General features: G+C 42.8%; 1 protein-coding gene across 2 annotated transcripts; it reads right to left on the minus strand.

Annotated features, from left to right (window-relative positions):
* Positions 1-1,874: 1,874 nt before the first annotated feature.
* Positions 1,875-27,432, minus strand: LOC120926591 (RCC1-like G exchanging factor-like protein). Of its 2 annotated transcripts, XM_040336690.1 has the most exons (12): positions 27,290-27,429; positions 24,923-25,216; positions 21,431-21,560; positions 20,310-20,438; positions 18,852-18,918; positions 16,879-16,930; positions 16,658-16,742; positions 13,237-13,418; positions 11,709-11,796; positions 10,270-10,443; positions 6,094-6,179; positions 1,875-2,153 (listed from the first exon to the last, which is right to left on the minus strand). In XM_040336690.1, the coding sequence occupies exons 2-12, from the start codon at positions 25,208-25,210 to the stop codon at positions 2,076-2,078; spliced, it is 1,359 nt and encodes a 452-aa protein (XP_040192624.1). In that variant the 5' UTR covers positions 25,211-25,216; positions 27,290-27,429; the 3' UTR covers positions 1,875-2,075. The 2 variants fall into 2 exon arrangements, with proteins under 2 accessions (XP_040192624.1, XP_040192625.1); XM_040336691.1 differs by lacking the exon at positions 10,270-10,443 and having other exon boundaries at positions 27,290-27,432.
* Positions 27,433-27,635: the final 203 nt, after the last annotated feature.

Raw genomic sequence — 27,635 nt, forward strand, 5'->3', positions numbered from 1 at the left:
CATGGCACAGTGATTGCATTTGGCATGGCACAGTGGTGACAATTGATGGCACAGTGGCTGCGTTTGATGGCACAGTGGCTGCGTTTGATGGCACAGTGGCTGCGTTTGATGGCACAGTGGCTGCGTTTGGCATGGCACAGTGGTTTCGTTTGATGGCATGGCACAGTGGCTGCGTTTGATAGCATGGCACAGTGGTAACAATTGATGGCACAGTGGCTGCATTTGATGGCATGGCACAGTGGCTGCGTTTGATAGCATGGCACAGTGGCTGCGTTTGATAGCATGGCACAGTGGCTGAGTTTGATGGCATGGCAGAGTGGCAACAATTGATGGGCACAGTGGCGACAATTGATGGACACAGTGGGGACAATTGATGGCACAGTGGCTGCGTTTGATGGCATGGCACAGTGGTGACAATTGATGGGCACAGTGGCGATAAATGATTTCACAGTGGCTGCATTTGATGGCATGGCACAGTGGCTGCGTTTGATGGCATGGCACAGTTGCTGCGTTTGCCATGGCACAGTAGTGACAATTGATGGCACAGTGACGACAATTGATGGCACAGTGGCTGCGTTTAATGGCAAAGTGGCTGCGTTTGGCATGGCACAGTGGTTTCGTTTGATGGCATGGCACAGTGGCTACGTTTGATGGCATGGCACAGTGGAGACAATTGATGGCACAGTGGCTGCGTTGAATGGCATGGCACAGTGGTGACAATTGATGGCACAGTGGCTGCGTTGAATGGCATGGCACAGTGGTGACAATTGATGGGCACAGTGGCGATAAATGATGGCCCAGTGGCTGCGTTTGATGGCATGGCACAGTGATTGCGTTTGATGGCACAGTGGCTGCATTTGCCATGGCACAGTGGCGACAATTGATGGCACAGTGGCTGCGTTTGATGGCATGGCACAGTTGCTGCGTTTGCCATGGCACAGTGGTGACAATTGATGGCACAGTGGCGACAATTGATGGCACAGTGGCTGCGTTTGGCATGGCACAGTGGTTTCGTTTGATGGCATGGCACAGTGGCTGCGTTTGATGGCATGGCACAGTGGAGACAATTGATGGGCACAGTGGCGACAATTGATGGGCACAGTGGGGATAAATGATGGCCCAGTGGCTGCGTTTGATGGCACAGTGGCTGCATTTGCCATGGCACAGTGGCGACAATTGATGGCACAGTGGCTGCGTTTGATGGCATGGCACAGTGGCTGCGTTTGATGGCACAGTGGCTGCATTTGCCATGGCACAGTGGCGACAATTGATGGCACAGTGGCTGCGTTTGATGGCATGGCACAGTGGCGATAAATGATGGGCACAGTGGCTGCATTTGATGGCATGGCACAGGACATGTGTGGTCACCTTGGCATTCTGTAAGCACAATATTCATGTATCATACAACATGCTTGGTGGATCATGTCACATCACAACTCCTTGGGGCAAAGTTAGTGTCACAACGAAGGGCTCTGTCACGCGGGTGGACCGTATGTCCGCTTTCTCACCCATCTGTTTCCGGATGAAAAAGGGACATACATTGGTCCCTATGAGATTGCGGGTGCTGACACCCGATCTCACCCGGGTCCGTAGCCCTCAGATTCTGCAGACAGAGGAAAATCCTATTTCTTCTTCCGTCTGCGGATCGGGATCATATATATATATATGTATATACACACACACACAGTATATATATATATACACACACACACTGTGTATATATATAATAAATAAACAAACAAAAAGGCAAGTGTCCCAATACTTTTATCTATACACACACACACACACGGGGTCTTCAAAAAGTTTCTGCACATCTATATATTTAGTAGAGTTTAGAAAAAAAAAAAAAAAGAAGATTTGTGACCGGCAAAGCATACTTCTAATAAAAAGTAATTTTATTTATAAAAAGAGAGTTGCAATGTGAGGTCATTCATAATACACAGAGAAACACAAACAGCTTTGTCACAGGAAAGTGCACTGCTTGGGGGCAGGCGTTGAGCTCCTTGTAATTTCCTTCATGTGTAACAATAAATAACAGACTGTCCTGTAAAATGCTTTTTTTCCCCTCCCCACATTCAGGCAAGAGATTTCACAAGTGCCATCATATGGTCTACACCACAGGCAACGTCCACCACTTCTCCAGGAACAGTTACCTGCAGAGAAACAAACAAAGCTCTAAAACAGGACAAAATTAGCAGACTGCATTAAATGAAAAGCAACGACTGAAAAACAAAAAAAAACACCAAAACAGTCTACATACGTAATAATCACAAGGAATGCAAGATTTCAAGACCTTTTAACCTGGTTGTAATAAATAAAAATAAATAAATAAGGACTATACATTTCCATTAACAAAAAACATACTATAGCCTCATACACACGATCGGACTTCCATCAGACTTTTCCGTGGATTTTGGTCTGAATGGCCATTAGCCGTGAACTTGTTCTGCGTACACACAGCAGAACATTTTCAGCCAACTTTCACCAAATCCCTGTGGTTTTTCAGCTCTTTACCGCCACCCTTTGGGCAACTTCTGCTATTGTTGTCTGATGTTTAGCATTGGTTCTGAGCATGCGTGTTTGTACTTTAGTCCGATGGACTTGTGTACACACGATCGGATTATCCTCCATCGGGCATTTGTTGGCGAAAAGTTTGAGAGCTCTCACAGAGAACATTTGTCTGATGAAAAAGCAACAACAATTGTCCGATGGAGCATACACACGGTCGGATTGTCCGATCAAAGACGTCCGTCAGAGGGCTGTTGTCAAAAAAGTCAAATCGTGCGTATGGGCCTTATTACTCAATAGACCCTGCTGGTATGTTTTACAATAAAGCAATTTCTTCAGAAATTAGATTCCGATATCCCGAAATGGCTCAACTATGTACGCTTTTGGCAGCATGAAACGCGATGGTGTGTTTTTGTAAAATAGCGGTGGTGTGCTTAGATTATGTTAAACATATATTGACCTGGATTATGGTGAATGATAAACTCACCTGTATCCTCCATAAAAATCTTACTAAATTTCACAAGACTTGGATTAACTACCTCTCCCCTGTGGACTGAGAGTGGCTGCCCCCCCCCCCCCCCTAATCCTTTCCGCTATTGGGACACCCTCTCTTCCTTTCCTTTTTTTTTTCTGATCTCTCCTTTTTTGCTGAATTTGATCCAACTATCCTAGTGGACATTGATTTCTAATTGGTGCCTTTGAGGCACTTTTTTTGAGGATAGGGGTACTTAGACCTTTATTATCAGAAGTATGGCCATGCTAGGCCTTGATATGTTCCAGTTCATACCTTGCACATACTATTAGCTAGATTCAGGTAGAGTTAGGTCGGCGTATCAGTAGATACGCTGACCTAACTCTGAATCTGCGGCGACCTAGGTTTAAGTGTATTCTCAAACAGAGATACACTTAAACCTATCTAAGATATGACGGCTTGCGCCGTCCTATCTCAGGGTGCAATATTTTGGCTGGCTGCTAGGTGGCGCTTCCATTGCGGTCGGCGTAGAATAAGTAAATCACTAGTTACGCCTATTCACGAACGTACGCCCGGCCGACGCAGTACAGATACGCCGTTTCCGTAACGCATTATCAGGCCTAAAGTTATTCCATCAAATAGTTGGAATAGTAATGTTAAAGTATGGCCGCCGTTCCTGCTTCGAAATTCAAAAATTTTACATCGTTTGCGCAAGTCGTCCGTGAATAGGGATTTACGTAGTTTACGTCCACGTCGAAATCAATAGGCCCCTGCGGTGGACTTAGCCGCAATGCACACTGGGAAATGTAGTCGCACGGTGCATGCGCAGTTGCAAAAAAACGTCAATCACGTCGGGTCAAAGCATATTAACATAAAACACGCCCCCTCAGCCGAATTTGAATTAGGCGCGCTTGCGCCCGCCGCATTTACGCTACGCCACCGTAAGTTAGGAGGCAAGTACTTTGAGAATACAGTACTTGCCTCTCTGACTTAAGGCGGCGTAGCGTAAATACGCTGAGCTACGCCGCCTTGAAGTTAAGGCAATCTCTCTGAATCTAGCTATATATGACGGGTGCTCTTATTATTGCGATGATTGACCTGCTGATAGGGTGCACTTTATAGGAATAAAATGGTCACTGATAACTACGCAATGTACTCTACTTATAGGAACTTATATGCTCCTTGTTCTTTTTGTAACTGCAACATTTATGGAGCATTTGCTTTGTATTGTTTGGAAAAAACAAAAACCTGTACTAAAAACAGATTAAAATACAATAAAACCATTTCTGAAAAACATATAATTTGCCACCACTTGGAAAGTACATACAAAACCGTGTCAAACTGTGTAAATTGAAGGAGTCCTGTGGTCATGTTTTCTCTATCATGTAACTACACTTTTTTCATGGGTTCTATAAAATGAAAACCAATTAGTGTGAACACCCACTATGCTTTTGAGAACAGCCGTGCAAAGAGCAATAGGAATGTGCAAAGTGCAAGAAGGCAAAGCAAGCGATCAATAACACATGGGATGATTTACTAAAACTGGAGAGTGCAAACTCTGGTGAAGCTTTGCATAGAAACCAATCAGCTTTCATTCTTTTTGTCAAAGCTTACTTGAACAAGCTGAAGTTAGAAGCCGATTGGCTACCGTGCAGAGCTGCACCAAATTTTGCACTCTCCAGTTTTTAGTAAATCATCCTCACAATACCAAACTACTATAAAATGAAATCTGTAGGTTCATAAGGATTATTGCAGTTTACATATCATTGTTGCTTGCTGTGCTTCTTTCGGCTGCAGTTACACTACTGCAGAGCATGAACATATGCAAAGTAATGCATGTTATGCCACACAATACATGACTATTAATGCAACCCATTCATTTGGGGGTATTGTGTAGTGCAGAAGGAGAGAACTCGGGTAGGGCTGACAACACGGCTTGGAATATCCGTGCAGCAGCAGGGGCAGTGTTGTCCACTCTAGCAGATCAAATTGTATTTTTCTGTACTTGCAGCATTTTTAAAGGAATAAAACATGGGATTGTACTACATACATCCCCCCCCCCCAAGGCATAGACATTAATGAGGATTGCAAAGGATACTTACGTAATGAGAGGATGGACAGATATTTATCACCTGACATTCTGATATCTGTCCATCTATAGCCAACCTAAAGAAGCTCTGCAGTCAGATATGCCATTAAATGTTTACTACAGCAAACAATATTTTAAAGGAGAAGTCTCAAAAACTTTATTAGTGCCGACAGTAAAGTGGTTTTAAACTTCAGACATGAAATATGAACAAAGCACATCCCTCTATAGTGTGTCCTTGTCTCAATCCAGAGCACCAAGTGTCATTTATGTCTGTTGCTCAATTCCTCTGCTATGGTACCAGCAGGAATCACTTCTGACAGGTTTCCCTGACACCAAGAGAGAAATAGTGACAGGGGAGAAATCTCCAGCTGATTGTCAGTAGCAGCTCTGTTCCTGTGTGCTGTGTGAAGTGGGTGTGTCCCTTCCATCCAATTGTTTCTAAAAGCTCTCACCGACCTCTGCAGTGTGTAATTACAGCTCTCCGCCCACTTTTTTCTGACAGCTCAGACAAGCTTTAACAATTCTGGACTGTAAATGGCTGTAGAAAAGTGAGGTCTGCAGATAAAATGAGTACAACTTATGTAGGAGGATTGGTTTCATCTCTGTGTGTCACCTGAGGCCAGTCATATCGCTGGGTATACATAGGGGTTTACAAACATTTTAAAGTAAAATCCACACTTTTTAAATGACCGAATCCACACTTTTTTAATGGCACATCAATGGTTCTCCAAAGCACTACATGCTACTTATGTGGTGCTGGATAATTATTCCAGGTTCCAGTATTATTATGGGTTGGGTAGCCAATAAAATCTATAAAATAGAAATTAGGTATTAAAGAGCACTGCAGTGCTCTTTAAGTCTAAAGTTATTTTTCTATTTTTTGTTTTGGTACACAAAGGCCATAAAAAGAGCAAAAAGAAAATGAAAGGAGAAAAATCAACGATCAAAAAGCAATTCTAAGTTGTTCCAGATAGCTTTGTATATATCCACAAAATCTAGACACTTATCCATTATGTTCTCTTACCCGCCATGGAAAATACTGATCTTCCAACCTTCCAGTACCTAAACAGCCTCTCAAGTTTTTACCCCAAACAAAAAGTTCTCCGACATCTGTGGATAAATTAGAAATACAATTGACCGATATCAGATGAAAACACCAAACTCATTTGGAATCAGAAAAGTACCATTCTTATATTACAAATGTTAACGAAAAACACAATTTCACTAGCTTACATCATTTGCAACAAGGGTGCACACTGTATATTGACAGGTTAGTACGGTCAAAAATAAGGTTTAGAAACCAACTGTATTTATTATTCATAAAAAGTAGTAGATGGTTGGGAGATGGCCCTGTAAATCCCTACTGGAAGCTAGTTAAAGTCCGAACGTAGAAGATCGGTTAGTCGGAATGCAAACAAAGGCCAGGGACTTAAAAGTTATGGCCCAGATTCTCAAAGGAGATACGACGGCGTATCTCCAGATACGCCGTCGTATCTCCAGATACGCCGTCGTATCTCTGAGTCTGAGCCGTCGTATCTATGCGCCTGATTCTTAGAATCAGTTACGCATAGATTTCTATTAGATCCGACCGGCGTAAGTCTGTTACGCCGTCGGATCTTAACTGCATATTTACGCTGGCCGCTAGGGGCGTGTACACTGATTTACGCATAGAAATATGTAAATCAGCTAGATACGCGAATTCACAAACGTACGCCCGGCCGACGCAGTACAGATACGCCGTTTACGTTAGGCTTTTCCCGGCGTAAAGTTACCCCTGCTATATGAGGCGTACCAATGTTAAGTATGGACGTTGTTCCCACGTCGAATTTTAAAAAGGTTATGTCGTTTGCGTAAGTCGTCCGTGAATGGGGCTGGACGTAATTTACGTTCACGTCGAAACCAATACGTCCTCGCGGCGTATTTGGAGCAATGCACACTGGCATATGTCCATGGACGGCACATGCGCCATTCGTTACAAACGTCAATCACGTCGGGTCATGGTTAATTTACATAACACACGCCCACCTCTTCACAATTTGAATTAGGCGGGCTTACGCCGGCCGATTTACGCTACGCCGCCGCAACTTACGGAGCAAGTGCTTTGAGAATACTGCACTTGCCCGCCTAAGTTGCGGAGGCGTAACGTAAATCGCATACGTTACACCCGCTCAAAGTTACGCCGCTGTACGTGAATCTGGGCCTAAGTATCTGGTGAGGGAACCCGTTATGGGGTTGATTTACTAAAGGCAAATCCACTGTGCACTTGGAAGTGCAGTCGCTGTAGTTCTGAGGGGGACATGCAAAGAAAATAAAAACATTTATTTTTGCTGGCACATGATTGGATGATTAAAATGAGGGGAAGCTCATTTCTAAAATTTTCCTCAGATTTACGGTGACTGCACTTCCAAGTGCACTTCTAGTGCACAGTATATTTGCCTTTAGTAAATATGTGCGAGTGTGCAGGGTAAGGGAAGAGGATTAAAGCCTGGTTAACACCTATGCATTTTTTAGTGCCTATTCAGTTTTGCAGAAACTCAGTACAGTCCATTTAACATGGTTTCCTATGGGTCATGTTCACATCTGTGCATTTTATGGAAAGGGCCAGGGACTTTTTTCTGGTTTTTGGTTCCATAGACTTCAATGGATCAAAAGTATGTATTGAAAAATGCACCCAAAGCTGCATTATTGTTTTATTGTCACTGATGTACCAATAGACGACACTTCAAGGATTACAGTTTTGCCGGCTCTACTTACTACTGATGCAAACTGCAACCTGTATAGGTGTAAATCAGGCCTAAATATTCTTCAGCATTGAAACCTCCCCTAGATTTAACGGGCATTTACCAGCACTTACCTAGGGAAAGATTAGGGGTGCTGGATTTTAGCTTTAAGCTCCCAGTATGGGTCCATGGATATACACCAATCAGCCACAACTTTATTAACCACCCACCTAATATGAAGTAGATCCCCTTTCTCTGCCAAAACAGCCCCCGACCCACCGAGGCATGCTTGCCAATGGAACGTATGCTGTAGTATCTGGTACCAAGCTTTCAGTAGCAGATCCTTTAATTTACGAGGTGGGGCATGCATACATTGGACTTGTTTTTCCAGCACATCCCACAGATGCTTGATTGGATTGAGATCTGGAGAGTTGGAGGCCAAGTCAACACCTCAAACCCATTATTGTTTACATCAAACCATTCTTGAAACATTTTTGCAGGTTGGCAGTGTGCATTATCTTGCTGAAAATTTGCATCAGGCCACTGCCATCAGGGAATACGGTTTACATGAAGGGGTGTACTTGGTCAGCAACAATGTTTAACCATTTCAACACAGGGCACTTTTACCCCCTTCTTGCCCAGGCCAATTTTCAGCTTTCAGCACTGTCACACTTTGAATTTTTGTTCACACAAATAGAGCTTTCTTTTGGTGATCACCACTGTGTTTTTTTTATTTTTTGCTTCACAATTTTTTTCCTTAGTTTCTGTTATAACATATTGTAACTAGGTATGTTTTTTCCTTCACTGATGGGCACTGATGAGGTGGCACTAATATACAGCACTGATAGGCGGCACTGAGTGGCATTTGTTATGGGCACTGATTGGCATCTGGGGTAGGCAAATCTGATGGGGGCTACGCTAATTATCAGCGCAGCCCCCTCCGTCAGGAGAGCCGCTGATCGACTCTCCTCTACTTGCGCCTTGTCAGCGCAAACTGAGGAAAGCCGATTACTGGCACTTCTTGGTTACCGCCGTGATTGGTCACAGCTGATTACGTGAAAAAAAAAAAAAGCCAACATCATAGCTCCAAGACACCGCACCACCGATCGCTGCTCTGCATGCCACTGGGGGCGTGCGCGAGCGGCTTATCATGCTGGACATCATGATTCTTAGTCAGGATGCTTACTCAGGATAACTGATCCCCCGGCCGTCATTCTGCTGTAGACGTGCGGGATATGATTAAGTAGATGGTACGTGTCAACCAACATCCACATGAATGGCAGGACCCAAGGTTTCCAAGCAGTACATTGCTCAAAACATTACCTCAGCCTGCTTGCCTTCTTATCATATTGCATCTTGGTGCCATCTCTTCCCAGGTAAGTGATGTGCACGCACCCGCCAACCACATGATGTAAAAGAAAACATGATTCGTCAGACCAGGCCACCCTCTTCCATTGCTCTGTGGTCCAGTTCTAATACCCACATGCCCATTGTAGGTGCTTTTGGCAGTAGACAGGGGTCAGCATGGACACACTGAATGCTCTGCAGCTATATAACCCCATACACCACAAACGGCGATGCCCATTTTTTCTGCTTTCAACACATTAACTTTAGGGACAACATGCTTACCTGCTGCCTACTATATCCCACCACCATTCTGATGCCTTTGTAACCAGATATTCAGTGTTCTTCACTTAACCCAGGGGGCCGCATCAGCATTATGGTTGTCCTCAAAGGGGCGGTTGTATCTGTAAGACTATATAAATGTATCTACTCTTTATCATAATAAATAATTGTCTCTGTATTCAATTATTACTGGTTTTCGTGATAACTTAAGACTTAAGCTGTGAAGAGCAGGTGCAGGCCAGCACAGAGCCCATTCACACTCCTGTAGAAGATGATGCAAGTCTGAAAAAGAGGGTCGCACACTGTTGGTGTCAGCCACAAGAAACTTTATTGGAGACTGCTCAGACTAAAACACCATGGCAGAGCCATGTTCTGTCTGAGCAGTGTCCAATAAAAAGTTACTTGTGGACGATACCAGCGGTGTGCGAACCTCTATTAAACTGGCACAGAATTGTATTCTCATAACAATTAAAAGCAAGAACCACCCCCCTCCCCCCTCTGTCCTTTTCTCTGGTGCCAACTGCTGAGAAAGGGTCGGGGGAGACAATCCTCTCCGCGGCCACACAAGGGGGTGCTGGGGCTGCACAGAGAGGTGCAGGATCTGGCTGATCAGTTCTATCCTCTTCTCTGCTGTCAGCTACTGAGACAAGGTGGGGCTGGAGATGAGGGGGCTACAGCCGCTGCAGGAGAGGTACGAGGGCCACATCAAATGGCCTGGAGGGCCGAATATGGCCCACAGGCCTTGTGTTTGACATGTGACTTAACCTGTCAGTGGTGATAAAATTATGGCTGATCGGTGTATGTTCCAATGTCTAGAAAGCCCTTTCTTACAAACCTTTCTTGGTGATACTTACCTGTTACAGCAGCGAAATGGCCAAGCCCTGAAAAGATCTTCAAGACTCCGATAGCTTTGTTGTAGTCATTCTGACCAAATAGTGTTGGAGGAATCATCTCAGGGATAGCCGACTCCAGAAATGTGGGCCCTTTTCCCAGTATTCCATAACCCCAAACAAAAACATTGCCATCATCTAAAAGAAGAACCAATATGAATGAAATCTGTTTAACACCAGTTACCTCCAACAAACAATGTCCTTAAAGTATTTCAGTATTATGCATTTGCAGATATTTTTAACCAAGCTCTTACATATTTATCAAAAACTCCTAAAGAGAAAGAGTATGAAGCACTTCAATCTGGCAAAAGGAAATAGAAAGTCCATGTCACTAGTACGAGCCAAGACTTACAATTTAGGCAAATACGAGTTTACCAAACGGCAGAGACACCTAGAGTTGCTCGTATATACTGTCACATTTCTTGCAGAGTGACCTAAAAGGACTTTGAATCATGCAAGCTCTATCATAAAAATGTCAAACTTGAAGAGGGAGGCCAACCTATTTCTAACCCTCAATAGCAATTTATGATAATGAAGGGTTACCTTACCAACCAATAGTGAGCTGTGGAAGGTGTGTGGGGTGGACCCAAGCTTCACCACAAGATGGCAACATATAAATGTGCCTTGGGCTCCTACTGACTGACAGTTTAGTCATTTTTATCCACTCAAGCCACAGACATTTTAGACTCAAAGTTGTCCCAGGGTTTCTTCACACCACTCTTCGTTAATCCCCCCAGAGCGTATGTCGGCACAAAAAGTATTTTAACCTGTCCAGATTGTTTTCTAAAAGAGTAAAAATTGTCATGTACAGTATGGATGGCTTTTAAAGCGGAGCTCCACCCTAAAGTGGGTGTCACATTTGACACCTTTCAGGGGGGGTGCAGATACCTGTCTAAAGACAGGTATTTGCACCCACTTCCGGCCACACAGTCTGCGGGTAGACTGTGGGCAGAACGTCAGTTCCCCCTCCCCCGTTGTGTTCTGGGAACACTCGGCTCCCAGAACTCAGCGGGAGCCAGTCAGACGGTGCAGCGTGACTCGCGCCGTAGAGAACCGGGCAGTGAAGCCGGAGCGCTTCACTTCCTGGTTCCCTCACCGAGGATGGTGGGGGGGCAGCAGAGTGACGAGCGATCGCTCGTCCTCTGCTGCAGACGGCGCTGGACTCCAGGACAGGTAAGTGTACCGATATTAAAAGTCAGCAGCTGCAGTATTTGTAGCTGCTGGCTTTTAATATTTTTTTTTTCCAGCGGAAATCCGCTTTTTAATAGACTGATTAACTCATACAGACAACTCATTTCCAGTTGATATTTTTGTTTGAAAATGTCCTTAAATGGAATGCCACTTGTATAAAAAAAGAATAACATAACCTATCAAAATGATAAGAAGTGAAGCTTTACACTTACCATTTAATAGAGCACAGCTTGTTCCACCGCACGCCACCTGCTTCACCTTCCCAACATGCTGAAATGGTAGGCACCTCGGAATATTGACCTACATAAAAGTCAGTGCAAGAAACAAAAACATGTTCAGAACTTTGTGCAAGACTAACAGCTTTTCTGGCAAGCCATTTTTAAGGACACCATGCATCTCATTCTCTAAGATATTGTTGTAAAGCACTGCATAAAAACGGTCGGCGCTACATAAATCCTGTATAATAATAATAAGGTACATTTCTTTACTCTGTATCCTCCTTATTCTAATAAAACAGTTACAGAACTGAACCCGATGATCCTTCTAGCACTAAACATGCAAAATATTTTGTCATTCACATGCGTTTACTGTAGATATCCCAATCTGTATACCAAGAAACTCCATATAACAGAACAGGTTTGATCAGATTTGATTGAAAGAGTTATTTCTGCCTTTGTGATAAGGATTTCACAGTATGTGTTTTATGTAGGGAATAGTGTCAGGTTTCCAATCTATAACCCATTTGAGGGTTTCTACTAATGGGCAATCGTCACTTTGACCCCAGCAACCACAAAATAAAAAGGGTGCAGCTACTGCTCCCGTTTATGTAAAAGAGCCCTCTACTGGAATGTGGCGCAAATTAAAGGGGTTGTAAAGGTTCGTTTTTTAATTTTCTAAATAGCTTCCTTTAAGCTAGTGCGTTGTTGGTTCACTTACCTTTTCCTTTTCCCTTCCAAAATGTTTTTTTTCCCCCCTTTGTCTGAATTTCTCACTTCCTGTTTCTCCTCAGTAAGCTTGCCCCCATCATCCGACCCATTCTGGCTGGGGGTTAGTCAGTCAGAACAGCTTACTGAGGAGTAGGGATGAGCTCCAATGTGGTTCGCACACTCCACGTGCAGAGCCCGACAGGCAGTTGGCACTTTGCTGCGCTAATCACAGGCAGTGAGACATTTCCCGATCTCTGCAGCCGAGCATCGGAACAATGTCTCCCTGCCTGTGATTAGCGCAACGCTGTGCCGATTTCCTGGCGGGCTCTGCACGTGGAGTGTGCGAACACACTGGAGCTCATACCTACTGAGAAGAAAAAGGAAGTGAGAAATTCAGACAAAGAAACCAAAAAAAAAACATTTAGAAGGGAAATCGAAGGAAAAGGTTAGTGAACAGTTATATTAGAAAAAAAAAACACGAACCTTTACAACCCCTTTAATGTATCGACTTATGGACTGACCTGCTTTTGTTGGAGACATTTGTATACAGATTTACCTAGGTTTTTATTTAGCGTGCAAATAAGATTATTTTTACTGATGTAAATGTGTCGGTAAGATAAATGAATGCTGCATGCTGAACAGGTTTTCTGAATATTTATAGTACAACAAATGCATCACCCCTTAAAGTTGCTTACAGAAGACCTTGTAAGGCAATGAACAGCTAACTATTTACAAAGTGCACATACCATTTACTTTCTGTAAACACTATAATCCTCATAATGACAATACAACCCTGACAAAACATGCATCTTACCTGTGAAAGGTCAGTGATGGATGCAAACTGTAAGTACTCCGAGTTTCCCCAGCCATACACCTGACCCTCTTCTGATACAGCCAGACAGCAATCTCCATAGGTTGCCAACTGGACAACATTCACACCAGCCAAATCCCCAGACAACTTTGTAGGAACACTGCAGATGTTGTAATGACCAAGGCCTAGCAAAACATGATAAAATACAAACCCATTACTTGACAGTGTAGAAAATAAATCTACATAAAAAAAATGTAGAAGATATACACAGTAACTGTAAGTACATCAATAATTTGCCCGATTCCAAAGACAACACCATCCTATTCTCTAGTTCAGGGGTAGGCAACCTTGGCACTCCAGCTGTGGTGAAACTACAAATCCCATCATGCCACTGCCTCTAGGTGTAATGCCTGCGATTGTCAGGGTCTTGCAATGTCTCATGGGACTTGTAGTTTCACCACAGCTGGAGGGCCGAGGTTGCCTACCCCTGCTCTAGTTTACACAGTGCAAAGGAATTGTCACAGGGTTGGTTAAACATCACTTGCTGCACACCCCAATTTGTAGTGTTTGATGGAAGATCCCTCAAGGTTTTTTTTAGCAGCGAGATAAGTATTTGAAAAGCAAAGGATGTTACGTAAAAATTGTTTTTTATTTATTAGTTAAATAATATCAAAAATATTTTCCATAACTACATAGAAGTTGTAAAAAACATGGGGCCAGATTCAGGTACAATTACGTTACTCATCGGCGGCGTAACGTATCCTATTTACGTTACACCGCCGCAGGTTTACAGCGTAAGTGCCTGATTCACAAAGCTCTTACCTGTAAACTTGCGGCGGTGTAACGTAAATCCGCTCGGCGCAAGCCCGCCCAATTCAAATGGGGTGGGCACCATTTAAATTAGGCGCGTTCCCGCGCCGAGCATACTGCGCATGCTCCGTCAAGTAAATTACCCGACATGCATTGCGCTAAATGACGTCGCAAGGACGTCATCGGTTTCGGCGTTAACGTAAATGGCGTCCAGCGCCATTCACGGACGACTTACGCAAACGACGTGAAATTTAAAATTTTGACGCGGGAACGACAGCCATACTTAACATTGCTTAGAACACCTAGGAGGTAGCCCTAATTTTACGACGCGTATCTCGACGGAAACAACGTAAATTTAGATCAATGGGCATCGCGGACGTTCGTGAATCGCCGTAAACTAGTCATTTGCATATTCTATGCCGACCGCAATGGCCTCGCCACCTAGCGGCCGGCCTAGAATTGCATCCTAGGATCCGACAGTGTAAGTCAATTACACCTGTCGGATCTTAGGGCTATCTATGCGTAACTGATTCTATGAATCAGCCGCATAGTTAGGACGGGCGGATCACAGAGATACGACGGCGTATCAGGAGATACGCCGTCGTATCTCTTCTGTGAATCTGGCCCATAGTGACCCTAACATTGACAACATACTCTTTAAAAAAAATTGAAAACTACACATAACTCATGTTGTGTAAACTCTTTGTAATTTTGTAGAGCTGGGATTATGTGAAGCTCTACAAAATTACAAAGAGTGCAATTGTGTCGTTTTCTAATTTTTTAATGAGTATGTTGTCAAAGTTAGGGTCAGATCTATGTTTTTTATGACTTCTATGCAATTATGGAAAATATTTTTGATATCATTTAACTAATAAATAAAATACCATTTTTTAAGCAACAGCCTTTGCTTTTCAAATACTTATATTGCTGCTAAAAAACCCTTGAGGGATCTTCCATTAAAAACATCACTTGCTGGGAGCCATCAAAATGGCACTTTACAGGAAGGATTAGCATTTAGGAAGCACGCTAGCACAGCAGGTCCATGATACCATATATGTAATGTCCCAGTGTTGGTGCTGTGTTTATATAGAGATAAAAAGTACCTTTGGTATATTTTTTATGATTTACATTGTGATCACAGTTTTAATATATGATTTAGGGAAATGTGCAGTAACCAGAAATCTAGTCTTCCCTGAGCTGAAATGGCTAATGCAGGTACAAATAGAGAGAAATCTCAGCCACTGCACACCATACAAGCCCAGCGTATAATAGGTGATGACACCAAGCCTAACTCCATCCATGCCATGCCCTTGTCAGGTTTTTCCCCACACCAACAAGGCTTAGTCATGGGGGGGGGACTAAGCCCCGTGGGTGGGGTGAAACATGTCAGGGGGCATGGCCTGGATAGAGTTAGGCTAATGCCGCGTACACACCATCACTTTATATGATGAAAATGACCGTGTGTGGGGGAAAACTTTGTTTTATGTCTTGTAAAAAACGACCAAAAAAAATTGAAGCATGCTTTAATTTTATGTGTCGTTTTTCAAAACGTCGTTTTTTACTTCACAGAAATTGACCGTGTGTAGCAAAAAACGTCGTTTAAAACGACGTTTTTACACCCGCGCATGCCCAGAAGCTAGTTATGAAGCGAGCATCAATGGAAAAACGTGGTGAACGTAACCTCGCTTTGCTAGAACATTGTGAGAAAAACGATGGTGTGTAGGCAACTTCGTCTTTGAAAATTGAAGTTTCAAAAACGTCGTTTTTTACTTCACAGAAAATGTCGTGTTTTTTTTCCATCATATAAAGTGATTGTGTGTATGCGGCAAAAGGCTGCTATCACCTATTAAACGCTAACTTTGTACGGTGTGCAGTGGCTGAGATTTTTCTCTACTTGTCCGGTGGATTGCATTGAGTCAGGGTGGACTCCTAGCCCGACCTGCACCCTTAGTGGAACACACCGAATGGGGGACATAGGTGCTAAAGTTGGTTTAGGTTCACAGCCAATGCAGTTGATGGACATGTCTACAATGTTCATATATGGAAACTTCACACAAGATCTGCTTCCTCCATTTAAATTTACAGAGCATGTCCTTCTTCCACCCATGGGACAGAAAATATAAAGAGAAAAGAAAGATGTGTTACCACGCGTGCACTAATTACTAAAGTTATGCCTGTTACATTAACATCGCAAACATGTATGTTTATCCAACGCCATTCTTTGCCAACAATGCCTTCCCCGCTTCTCCAATGTTCTCAGCATGCACTTATGGAAGGCAATGGTGGGGAAGCAAGTGACTAATCACCACTTTCTGCCTTCCACAAGAACAGCTTAGAGATAGTGAGAGAGGTTCACCTTCTATGCTTTATAGAATGTTCTCCAAGGCTATATACAAATTGTGATTCACAAGAGACTCACCCCCAAATAAGCACAGTATTAATAAAAGGATGTATTGGACAACTGAATTACCCTAGTCTCAGTGCACAGTACATCAGTACAATTAAAGTTTGTCACGGAAATCTGGCTGTATGTAATTTTGCAATGCCATATTTGGCTGATAGCTGTAAGTACATAATTGCTTAGAATTTCCATTTGAAAACAAATCTGACAGACCTGTTTGGCCATCAGCTCCCCAACCACATGCATACACCTCTCCTAGCTCGGTCCTGAAGAGACTGTGATCTTGACCACATACTACCTGCAAACAAACACAATTGAAGGCAGGCAAGTGAAAGCAGGGGAAACACATACACACACATTATTACAATGCAAGTCAGTTATTTTCTAGATTAATTAAAAAAAAATGTCTAGTTATTTTTTTTTTTGAATGTTACCTGAACAACTCTGCTCGCCAATGGTCTTACTCTGTGCACCAACTGGCTTTCACTTGGAGGAAAAAAAAGAAAAAAGTTTTCAGCAGTTATTATTTGCATTGGCTGCATCCATGCAGCTTTCTTGCAACAAAAGGCAAAAAACACTTTTCCTTCCCAGGACCCACTTCTTCCAAAAACTTATTTTTCCTGATCTCCAGCCCCATCCCATACATGTCCCCAAATGTATTCACTTTAATAGGAAAGTCCCATCAGCCGCTCGATCAGTTATGGAACTTATTTTGAGGAATAGCATTTAAGTTATGTTCCATTACAAAAAAATGCTGGTGAATGGAAGCATTGGCCAATCTGAACCGTGTCTCCTCCTTTCAGCAGAAATCATGACAAAATGCAAATGCTTTTGGTCACATGACCAGAACTTTGGCATTTGAGCAGCCTTTTCTTGAGGTCTGCTTTAATGTAACATGACACAAAAGCGTAAGAATTTACAGATTTTAAATACTGAAAGATTAAAGGATACAGAAATCAAATCAAACTAGGGTCTGACAAGCTTAAAATAATTTCCTTCACACATCATCAACTTATGGAATTTATGTTCTATAGCAAAAAAAAAAAAAGTCAAACCCGTGTTTTATTTTCTTTTTTAACCTTACTTTAAATGTGTTTCAGAAATATACATGAAGACAGAGGATACTGGAGCTATAGACGATGTAAATCTACTCCAATACTTATTTGGTTTGGCATTCGTGTTTTCATGGGTTTGCTTTAGGCGTTGCCACCATCCAAAAACTGGTCGATTACAATGCTTGAACCCTTATATATGCATGCAGTTGCAATGCAGTTTTAGATCTGCACATGATTACCCACAAGAGATACCAATGCTAAAAGCATGCAAGGGAGAAAAAAGATCAGATTGTTGCTCCTGCCATCCTGCAGACTACAGAGAAAATGTCAGGGCTTCTTCACCAGAAAAAAAGAACAAAAGGCAATAACATTTTAGCAGAGTCAGAGAAATTAGCGGGTCACTTAATAAATGAAGCAAAGAGACATTTTGGGGTTCATGTACAAAACCTGGTGCAGCTCAGCATAGAATCCAATCAGATTCCAGGTTTTATTGTGAAAGCTTAAAGGGGTTGTAAAGGTACATTTTTTTCCCCCCTAAATAGTTTTCTTTACCTTAGTGCAGTCCTCCTTCACTTACCTCATTCTTCCATTTTGTTTTTAAATGTCCTTATTTCTTCTGAGAAATCCTCACTTCCTGTTCTTCTGTCTGTAACTAAACACAGTAATGCGACACTTTCTCCCTGGTGTGGAGAAAGCCTCTTGAGGGGGGAGGGGGCGAGCAGGAGTGTCAGGACACCCACTAACACACAGCTCCTTTCTCTATCTGCAAAGTAGAGAGTGTCCTGACACTCCTGCTCGCCCCCTCCCCCCTCAAGAGGCTTTCTCCACACCAGGGAGAAAGCCTCCCATTACAGTGTGTAGTTACAGACAGAAGAACAGGAAGTGAGGATTTCGCAGAAGAAATAAGGACATTTAAAAGCAAAATTGAAGGATGAGGTAAGTGAAGGAGGACTGCACTAAGGTAAAGGAAGCTATTTAGGAAAAAAATAAATACCTTTACAACCCCTTTAATTGAACAAGCTGAAGTTAGAAGCTGATTGGTTTCTAAGCGCAGCTGCACCAGATTTTGCACTCTTCAGTTTCAGTAAATCAACCCCTTTGGGTTACGGGGTGGAAGGAGGTTTTTTTTGTTGGTGCTTTTAGTTTTCTGCCTCCCAGAGAATGGGCCTGTATACCCAGTGTCTTCTGAAGCCCTCTAAGCACAAATTATTTCCCTTAAACATTTTCCGCTAGTCACCATAGATGTTACAAACAAAATGTGGTACAACCATTCATAAATCCCTTTCCAGCATTTAGAGAAAGGGAGAGAGGGATCCATGTCATAACAAGGTCATCTGCTTAATATTTCTTACCTATAAATCTCTCCATCAATAACCCGCCTTGCGCACTGGCCATATGAATTGTTCCCAATGCTGAAAACTGAAACAATATATCATATGAAATCTTGGCACTTTCATTTACCGGTAATACAGTTCAGTGATTCAAAGTGTTTATCAAACGTTAACATCTACTTTGAAATAAACCCCCACCAATAGTAATTGAAACTTCTAACTTTGTTTTGAAATAAAAAAAAAACAAAGCATTAATTTCACATTACTGACAATGCTTTAATTCCAAAGTAAAAACCAACGCATTTATTTAAAATGAACATTCGGAGTTATTACATTTTTTCCGAATCCATTATATTGATTAAACAAGGTTGTTTTGTGGATACTTGTTGTTTCATACTTTGCATGCATATTCAGTACATTCCCTGTCAAAAAAATAAAAAAAAGCGTGTTGTCTTTGTGGTCAAATAAATCAGGTTCTTATGGTTAACTGAGAACACTGATGACAGACATTCTATTTAAATTGCAAAAAAATACTGTATTTGTCCCCTTCCTTTGAAAAAGAAGAACAATTCTTCTACTTATTTTTTTGTAAAAAAAAAAAAATAAATAATCGAAAAAAAAAATTGCAATAAAGCGTTTATTGATTGGTTTGCGCAAAAGTTATAGTGTTTACAAAATAGGGGATAGTTTTATGGCATTTTTATTAATAATTTTTTTGTTTTACTAGTAATGGCGGCGATCAGCGTTTTTTTCCGTGACTGCGACATTATGGCAGACACATCGGACACTTGACACATTTTTGGGACCATTGTCATTTTCACAGCAAAAAGTGTTATAAAAATGCACCGATTACTGTGAAAATGACAATGGCAGTGAAGGAGTTAACCACTAGGGGGCGCTAAGGGGTTAAGCGTGCCCTAAGGGAGTGATTCTTACTGTAGGGGGGGGGCGTGGCTGTAGGTGTGACGTCACTGATCATCGTTCCCAATAACAGGAAACAGACAATCAGTGACACTGCAACAGAGAAGAATGGGGCAGTGTCACTGATCACTGGCAGTGTCACTGAGAAGAACAGGGCAGTGTCACCCGTTCTTTAGCACCTGTGACCCGATTGCGGGACACCGGCGGCGATCGGGTCCGCGGGTCCCGGAACGTTTTTTGCGCTCGCGACCTGCGGCTGGGCTCTTAAAGGCGACGTACAGGTAAGTGCCTGTGCCCAGCCATGCCATTCTGCCGACGTATATCGGCGTTAGGTGGTCCTTAAGTGGTTAAAGGAACCCATTTAGAAAATAAAAAAACAAACCTTTACAACCCCTAAGGTAAACTGACTGAACTCTCTTATTTTTGCGCAGCCATTGCTTTTTATTTTTTTAAAGTATACACATACAGAAGCAAAACAGTATTGGGAGTCTGCTTCTAAGTACCTCTAAATGCAGAGTAAAAAAGAATTACAGAAATGCCTCTTGTTGGGTTATATACCTCCTTCATTATCTGTTAGGATCAGAGAATGTGCCCTGCCACATGACACCTGCAAAACTCGAGTTTCCTGTGGCTTGTCCAAAGGTAGAGGTACTGGTGATGGTTCCAGGATGTGCTCATAACCCTTTGCTATGAACAAACATAATATATAAGTGAAAAAGAACAAAAAAAAAAATACATGTAGCATAGTGGAGAAAGATTTGATTTTTATAACATACGTACTTGTGAATATATTAACAACAACATTTGTTTTATTTAAACTACATTTTGTGTTGGAACTCAGATATCCACCCACGCCTTGGGGGTAAAACAAAATGGAGGGACATTCAGTCCCATAGCTCTCTTTTCTGGTCATGAGCTATACACAGTAATATTTTGTTCAGTCACGTTCAACCTTTTAAAATAAGACTTTAGCCTCACAGGTGAACAGGATTTCTTCCTGACATTAAGCATACTAGCTGGATTCATTCCCAGAATCTCAAAAGTTTAATTTCACTCAAGGTCAGGGAAGAAAACATGTCCCCAAGGCGCAAATGCCATCTGCAAATGTGCATCTGCTTTACCACAACATGCAGTTATACATGCAATCCCAAGCAGGGTTGGACTGGGACAAAAATTTGGCCCTGGACTTCATTCCTGACCGGCCCAATTTAATTCAATAAAATGCTGCCCCCACCCCCCCGAAAAATCACGCCCACCAAAAGGCCCCTACATCCATTATTGTATATCATGAGAGGGTGAGAGAGAGGGGAATGAGAGAGAGAGAGGGAGGGAGGGTTGAGAGAGAGGGGGGTGAGTGTAAGAAAAAGAGAGCGAGTGTAAAAGAGAGGGGGTGAGTGTAGGACCCCTTTTTACACTGAAGCGCTTTTGGGCGCCTGTAAAGCGACTGAAAAACACTTCCGCTGCAGTCCCAGTGTCAAAGCCTGAGTGCTTTCACACTGGGGCGCTGCCAGGGCGTTAAAAAAAGTCCTCCGAGCAGCATCTCTGTTTTAAAAAACGGCCCACTGAGCCATCGGCCCACCGGGAAACTCCCTGTAGTCCCAATGGCCAGTCCATCCCTGATCCCGAGTAACTACAGCAGTGAAATGATGTTATTTTTTTCATTCAGATACTATCCTTACTTCGATCTCGCCTGCTCCTGTGAAAGCCAATCTGAGAATCCTTATTTATTCCCATTCCCCAAACTTTTGTGACATCTGTTGTCCTAGAAGATAATAGGGTAAATCCATACCCACAGGATGCAGATGAAATCTATGAAAAAAAAAAAATATATATATATATATATATATATATAGTCAAAGCAACCAGTTATTCTTAAAGTAAAACACCAGTCAACCCCACCAAGAACAAATATTATTGATTTGAGTGGTGGCATGGGTTGAATCATCTACAGAACTGGCTTTTTGTTTCACACTGGAGAGACAGCAGCGGCGGTTTCAGGTCGGTTTGCAGATGCTATTTTTAGCGTTATAGCGCCTGAAAACCGACCCAGTGTGAAAGGGGTCTTAGATTCCTTGGGCCCAACCTGCAGCCCTTTACTACGTGTGAGACCTCTGGATTTCAATAGTAGTAGGAGTAGAATCACTGGTTTGTTAAGGTGTTACAATGATCGCACCCGCTAGCAACATGTTCTACAGTCTGTCTGCTGTAGTATGTGACCAGTTTCCAACCACACCGGTGTCACATTTACACTGAAGAATATCCATAATCTGACAGTGTCAGTACATGCAGTGGGGAAATAATTATTTGATCCCCTGCAGATTTTGTAAGTTTGCCCACTTACAAAGAAATGAAGGATCTATAAATTTTTTATCATAGGTGTATTTTAAATCATAGAGACAGAATATCAACCAAAAATGCAGAAAAAAAAACCTCTGGGGCCTTTCAAAAAGTTGTGTATATGCAATGACAGATCATGTGACACTTATGCCGCGTACACACGATAATTTTTCAGCATGAAAAAAACGTTGTTTTTAAAAAACGTAATTTAAAATTATCGTTTTTTTTCCGAACATGCTGCATTTTTTAACGTAGTTGCAAACAATGTCGTTTTTTGGGTTGTAAAAAATAATCGTGTGTGGGCTAAAACGACGTAAAAAACCTGCGCATGCTCAGGAGCAAGTTATGAGACGGGAGCGCTCGTTCTGGTAAAACTACCGTTCATAATGGAGTAAGCACATTCATCACGCTGTAACAGACAGAAAAGCGCAAATCGTCTTTTACTAACACGGAATCAGCTAAAGCAGCCCAAAGGCGAATGGAACTTCCCCTTTAAAGTGCCGTATGTGTTGTACGTCACCGCGCTTAGCTAGATAATTTTTTTTAAAACGATGGTGTGTAGGCAACGTCGTTTTTAATGATGAAGTTGGGAAAACTTTGTTTTTTGGACATGCTGAAAAATGATCGTGTGTACGCGGCATCAGATTGCACACAGGTGGACATCATTTCACTAATTATGTGACTTATGAAGGTAATTGGTTGCACCAGAGCCTTTTATGGGCTTCATAACAAAGGGGGTGAATACATACGCACATGCCAATTACCAGTTTTTTATTTCTAAAAAACTTTGAGTTGCCAAGAGACAGCCAAAAAACCTTAAGGGTTTAGAGAAGATCTGTAAATACAAGTTGGCCAAATTTCCTCCTGAGATGTGTGCAAATCTGGTCACCAACTACAAGAAACGTCTTACCTCTGTGCTTGCCAACTAGGGTTTCTCCACCAAGTACTAAGTCATGTTTTGTTCAGGGATCCAATACTTATTTTACTCACTAAACTGCAACTTGATTTATAGCATCTGTTTTATGTGGGGGTTTTTTCTGGATTTGTGGTTGACATTCTGTCTCTATTATTTAAAATACACCTATGATAAAAAATTATAGATCCTTAATTTTAATAAAATCCTTAAGTGGGCAAACTTACAAAATCTGCAGTGGATCAAATAACCATTTTCCCCACTGTATGCTGAACATTATGGCTCCCTGGTGCCATATAACAGCAATGTGTTACATAGTACAAAAGGGATAACCTCCAGCAGTGGGATCCCTTACTGCCCCTCTCTAACAAGGCTACAATGAGGGTGCTGCCATCTTGCACCTGGTTTACACAATCATTTTTATTTTAGATTAAAGGTAATTCTTTGGAGAAACTCAATGCCATCATTTGACCTTGATGGTAATGGTCACATAGTTTAGAAAGAACTAGGAATTATTGAAAGTATATCTTGTCTCCTGCAGTTATTATTAATGTATTCATAATGTGCTGCCAGAGGCGCGATCGCGCGTTGATTGGACACAGGGGATGCCAATCAGCGGGTTCGGGAGAAACAATTGTGCTGTCGTGTAATGCTGCACCCAAATATGTCATTTTTTCCCCACACAAATAGAGCTTTCTTTTGGTGGTAGACCGACAATTTTCACCAAAGTGGATTCACTGGAGGAAAAGAGAGATCGTGATTCAGCTTAGGTGAAACACGATCTCTCTCTTTCCCTCCCTGACAGAGCAGTGGTGTGCTTTGTTTACATTGGCACACTGCTGCTCTGGTTCCCTTCTGAACAACCGGCGGGTCACGGCAGCCATCGTGGCCACTTGACCTGCTGATTGGCTCCTGCTGTGCCCAATCACAGCAGGGCTGGTGCGCTGCACCCCCTAAACCGCATGCACCAAATCACGTACAGGTATGTAATTTTGCACAGCCGGGCCACCCTGCCACAGTAAATGTATGTGGGGTGGTCCGGAAGCGGTTAAAAGGTGCCTTAACTGGAAAAAAAAAGGTTGAGAAACACTGCTCATAGTATTCTTTGCTTATACACTTTGCTTCCCCACCACCGCTACAAAAAAAAGGTTATGTGGGAAGGCGAGGGGAGGGGAGGGACTGGCAAACTAGGCCACCACAGACAGTATTTTGACACTCCCAGAAGATAATTTGCAAGGAGAGAGGGGTTGTGCTACGGAATCGACCCTACTGTGGTAGTAACATGTTCTAGCAAATTCAAAGGCGCATTGCAATAAATAGAAGGAAATAAAAAAATAAAAAAAACTTTACATGAAGAAAACACTACAAGTAAGCATTTAAAATACTTGCTTGTTCCGTGCTTTTACCCAATACATTTTAAAGGGGTTGTAAAGGTTCGTGTTTTTTTCACCTCAATGCATTTTATGTATTATGGTGAAAACCACCTGGCAACCCGTTTTACTAACCTAAGCCCATTCACCTGCTCTGCGTGTCCCCGGCGTCCTTCTCCACAGTCTCTCTGCGTTGATCAGATAGATTGATATCAGCACAGCCATTGGCTCCCACTGGTGTCAATCAAACCCAATGACGTGGCTGCTGGGGGACAGGGCCGGGTCATATACTCGTCGGCTATGGACGCCGAGTGTATGACACGGGTGCGCGCCCACAAGGTAATCCCCTTGGGAGAGAGCTTCCCAGAGGGGGTTAGCTATTGCGGGGAGGAGCCACGAGAGCTGCCGTGGGACCCCAGAACAGGAGGATCAGGGGGCTACTCTGTGCAAAACAAACTGAGGGAAGTATGATATGTTTGTTATGTAAAAACCTTTACAACCACTTTAATGTTGGTGACAGGGCCTCTGTAGACAACTGTGGTACATCTCACCTTTGCATCCATATCCAACCTATACGGAGTGAGCTGGTATTGCTTTGGCTTTTTTCTTCCTGTGTCGGGTACTACAAAGCTGGGAATGCCCAATGCTCCTGTGTAAGAAAAGCCCCAAACAAAAACTCGGTCCTTCCTTTTGGATCTTTTACCGACATACTGAAAGGTTGGGAGATCATCCCCAGGTTTGCTCTTGCCCACTGTAGAAGAAAGATGTCTCACATGCACATATTTGCGGGTCAGAGTGTTTAGGCAACGCGCCACTACGGTGCACATTGTTCCAGGCATGTGGGGCTGAAAAGAGAAACATATCAACAATGAATCCTAAACATTGATTTAAAAAGTGTCTACTATTAAAAAGCTCCCCCCCCCCCATACTTCCCTTCAGTGGCGGCCCGACCATAGAGGGACGCACCCTTCCCCCCTCCTCCCATCCATGCATTGGCCCCCTGATCTACATATCAAGGCACCGGACTATGTTTAGAGTCAAAGGCTCCAATAGACTTCTAAACAAGGGTGGGCAGGGTGCAACGATAGCGAATACATTTTTGCTATTTTCACACTAAAGTTTCTAATTGCCAATCAGGAGGCATGTCATTATAAAAATGAAGTTCCACTCTGCAAAGCTCAGTGAGGAGAGATCTGCGACCTGATTGGAGGGGACAAGTCCCCCCCCCTCTATTCTCCTCTCCACACAGGAACGGAGCCGAAGCTGTCAATTAGCTGGAGCTCCCTCCCCTGTCACCTTTTTCCTCTTGGTGTCAGGATAACATGTCAGAAGGGACTGATAGCAGAGGAAGGAAGCAGCAGACAAAACTGACACTTAGTGCTCTGGAGTGAGACAAGTACACACTATAGGGATATGTTTTGCTCACATTTCTCGTCTGAGGTTTTACAATTAGTTTAACCACTTGCCAACCAACCGCTGTCATTATATTGCGGCAGGTCAGCAAAATCCCACGAACCGCCGTAGCTTTACGTTGGTCCCTTTAAGTGGGATAGCAGGCGCGTAAGCCCGCTGCATCACAAGGGTGCCGATGACCGCCGGCTGCGAGCGATCGCAGGCACGAGACAGAACAGGGACATGTAAAACACACAAATCCCTGTTCCGTTCTGTGAGGAGAGACAGATCGTGAGTTCCTAATAGCTAAGAACCACGGTCTGTCATTTCCTCTAGGCCAGTGCCCTCCCCCCACAGTTAGAAACACACTAGGGAACACAATTAACCCCTTCCCTGCCAGTGACATTTTTACAGTAATCAGTGCATTTTTATAGCACTGTTCGCTGTATAAATGACTATGGTCCCAAAAATGTGTCTGATGTGTCCGCCATAATGTCGCAGTCCTGATAAAAAAAATAAAAAATATTGCAGATCGCCACCATTACTAGTAAAAACAAAAATAAAAATGCTATAAATCTATCCCCCTATTTTGAAAAAATATTATTAAAAAAAAAAAAAAAAAAAAAAGATATTTATTATAGCAAAAAATATTATGTTTTTTTCAAAATTGTCGCTCTTTTTTTGTTTATAGCGAAAAAAAAACACAAAAAAAACGCTATTCGTGGAAAAAAAAAGGACGTAAATTTTGTTTTGGTACAGCGTTGCACAACCACGCATTTGTCAGTTAAAGTGACACAGTGCCGAATCGCACAAAATGGCTTGGTCATCGAGCAGCCAATTCTTTCAGGGCTGAAATGATTAAGGCCACTTTCACACTGAGGCGCTTTACAGGCACTATAGCGCCAAAAACTAGAGCCTGTAAAGAGCCTCTCCTATCACTCCTGTGTAAAAGCCTGAGGGCTTTCACACTGGAGCAGTGCACTTGCGGGACGTTAAGGCTGCTTTCACACTAGGGCAGGCGCCTCAGTGTAAAAGGGGTCTAAAAAAAAGTCCTGCAAGCAGCATCTTTGAGGCGCTGTAGGAGCAGTGTATACACCGTTCCTAAAGCGCCCCTGCAATAGGCAGCGCCGCCGAAGCGCCTGCAAAGCGCTTCAGCTGTGGGCACTTTTAACCCTTTTTTGGCCGCTAGCGGGGATTAAAAGCACTGATAAATACGATGGTAAAGCGCCTCTAAAAATAGCAGCGCTTTACCGCCAACGCCCCAGCGTAAAAGTGCCCTTAGTGTCAGAAAACTTCAAAATTCCTTATCTTTATAATTGTTCTGGGTCATCAACTCAGAAAGCACTGAAGCTAAAGCTTGAGCTGACAACCAGGGAACCAGCATTCTCAATAAGGGTGTTCAGCAATGGCAGCCTCCATGATTTTCACATGTCAATGTCATATAACAGTATACAGCAGCAGCAACCCCAGCAATCAAACATTAATCTGGTGCGAGTGCCTAGATATTCTTGCTATAAATCACCAACCTTTCATGTAACTCATCTAGGGTGTCCACATCTTCCCCCTCGCTGTTCTTCCTACGATCTTGTATCTATTTTCTTCCTTATTCCTGCTATGCCTAAGATCCAAGCCTCATTCTCACTCTCCTGCGTTCCAAGCCCCACTATCAGATTAATCAGCTGCGTTCCAAGCCTCATTCTCAGATGATGATACTGCGTTCCAAACCTCATTTTCACTTTCAATTTTTTTACATTTCAAGTCTCTCTCCCAGCCTAAAACACTGTGCTCCAAGCCTCACTTTCAATTTGGCCCATGTTTGATGATGTTCATATGGAATAAACATAAACACTCTTCTTTGTGCAGTGTAAAGCA

This window comes from Rana temporaria, chromosome 2 (assembly GCF_905171775.1).
Source record: "Rana temporaria chromosome 2, aRanTem1.1, whole genome shotgun sequence".
Taxonomy (NCBI): domain Eukaryota; kingdom Metazoa; phylum Chordata; class Amphibia; order Anura; family Ranidae; genus Rana; species Rana temporaria.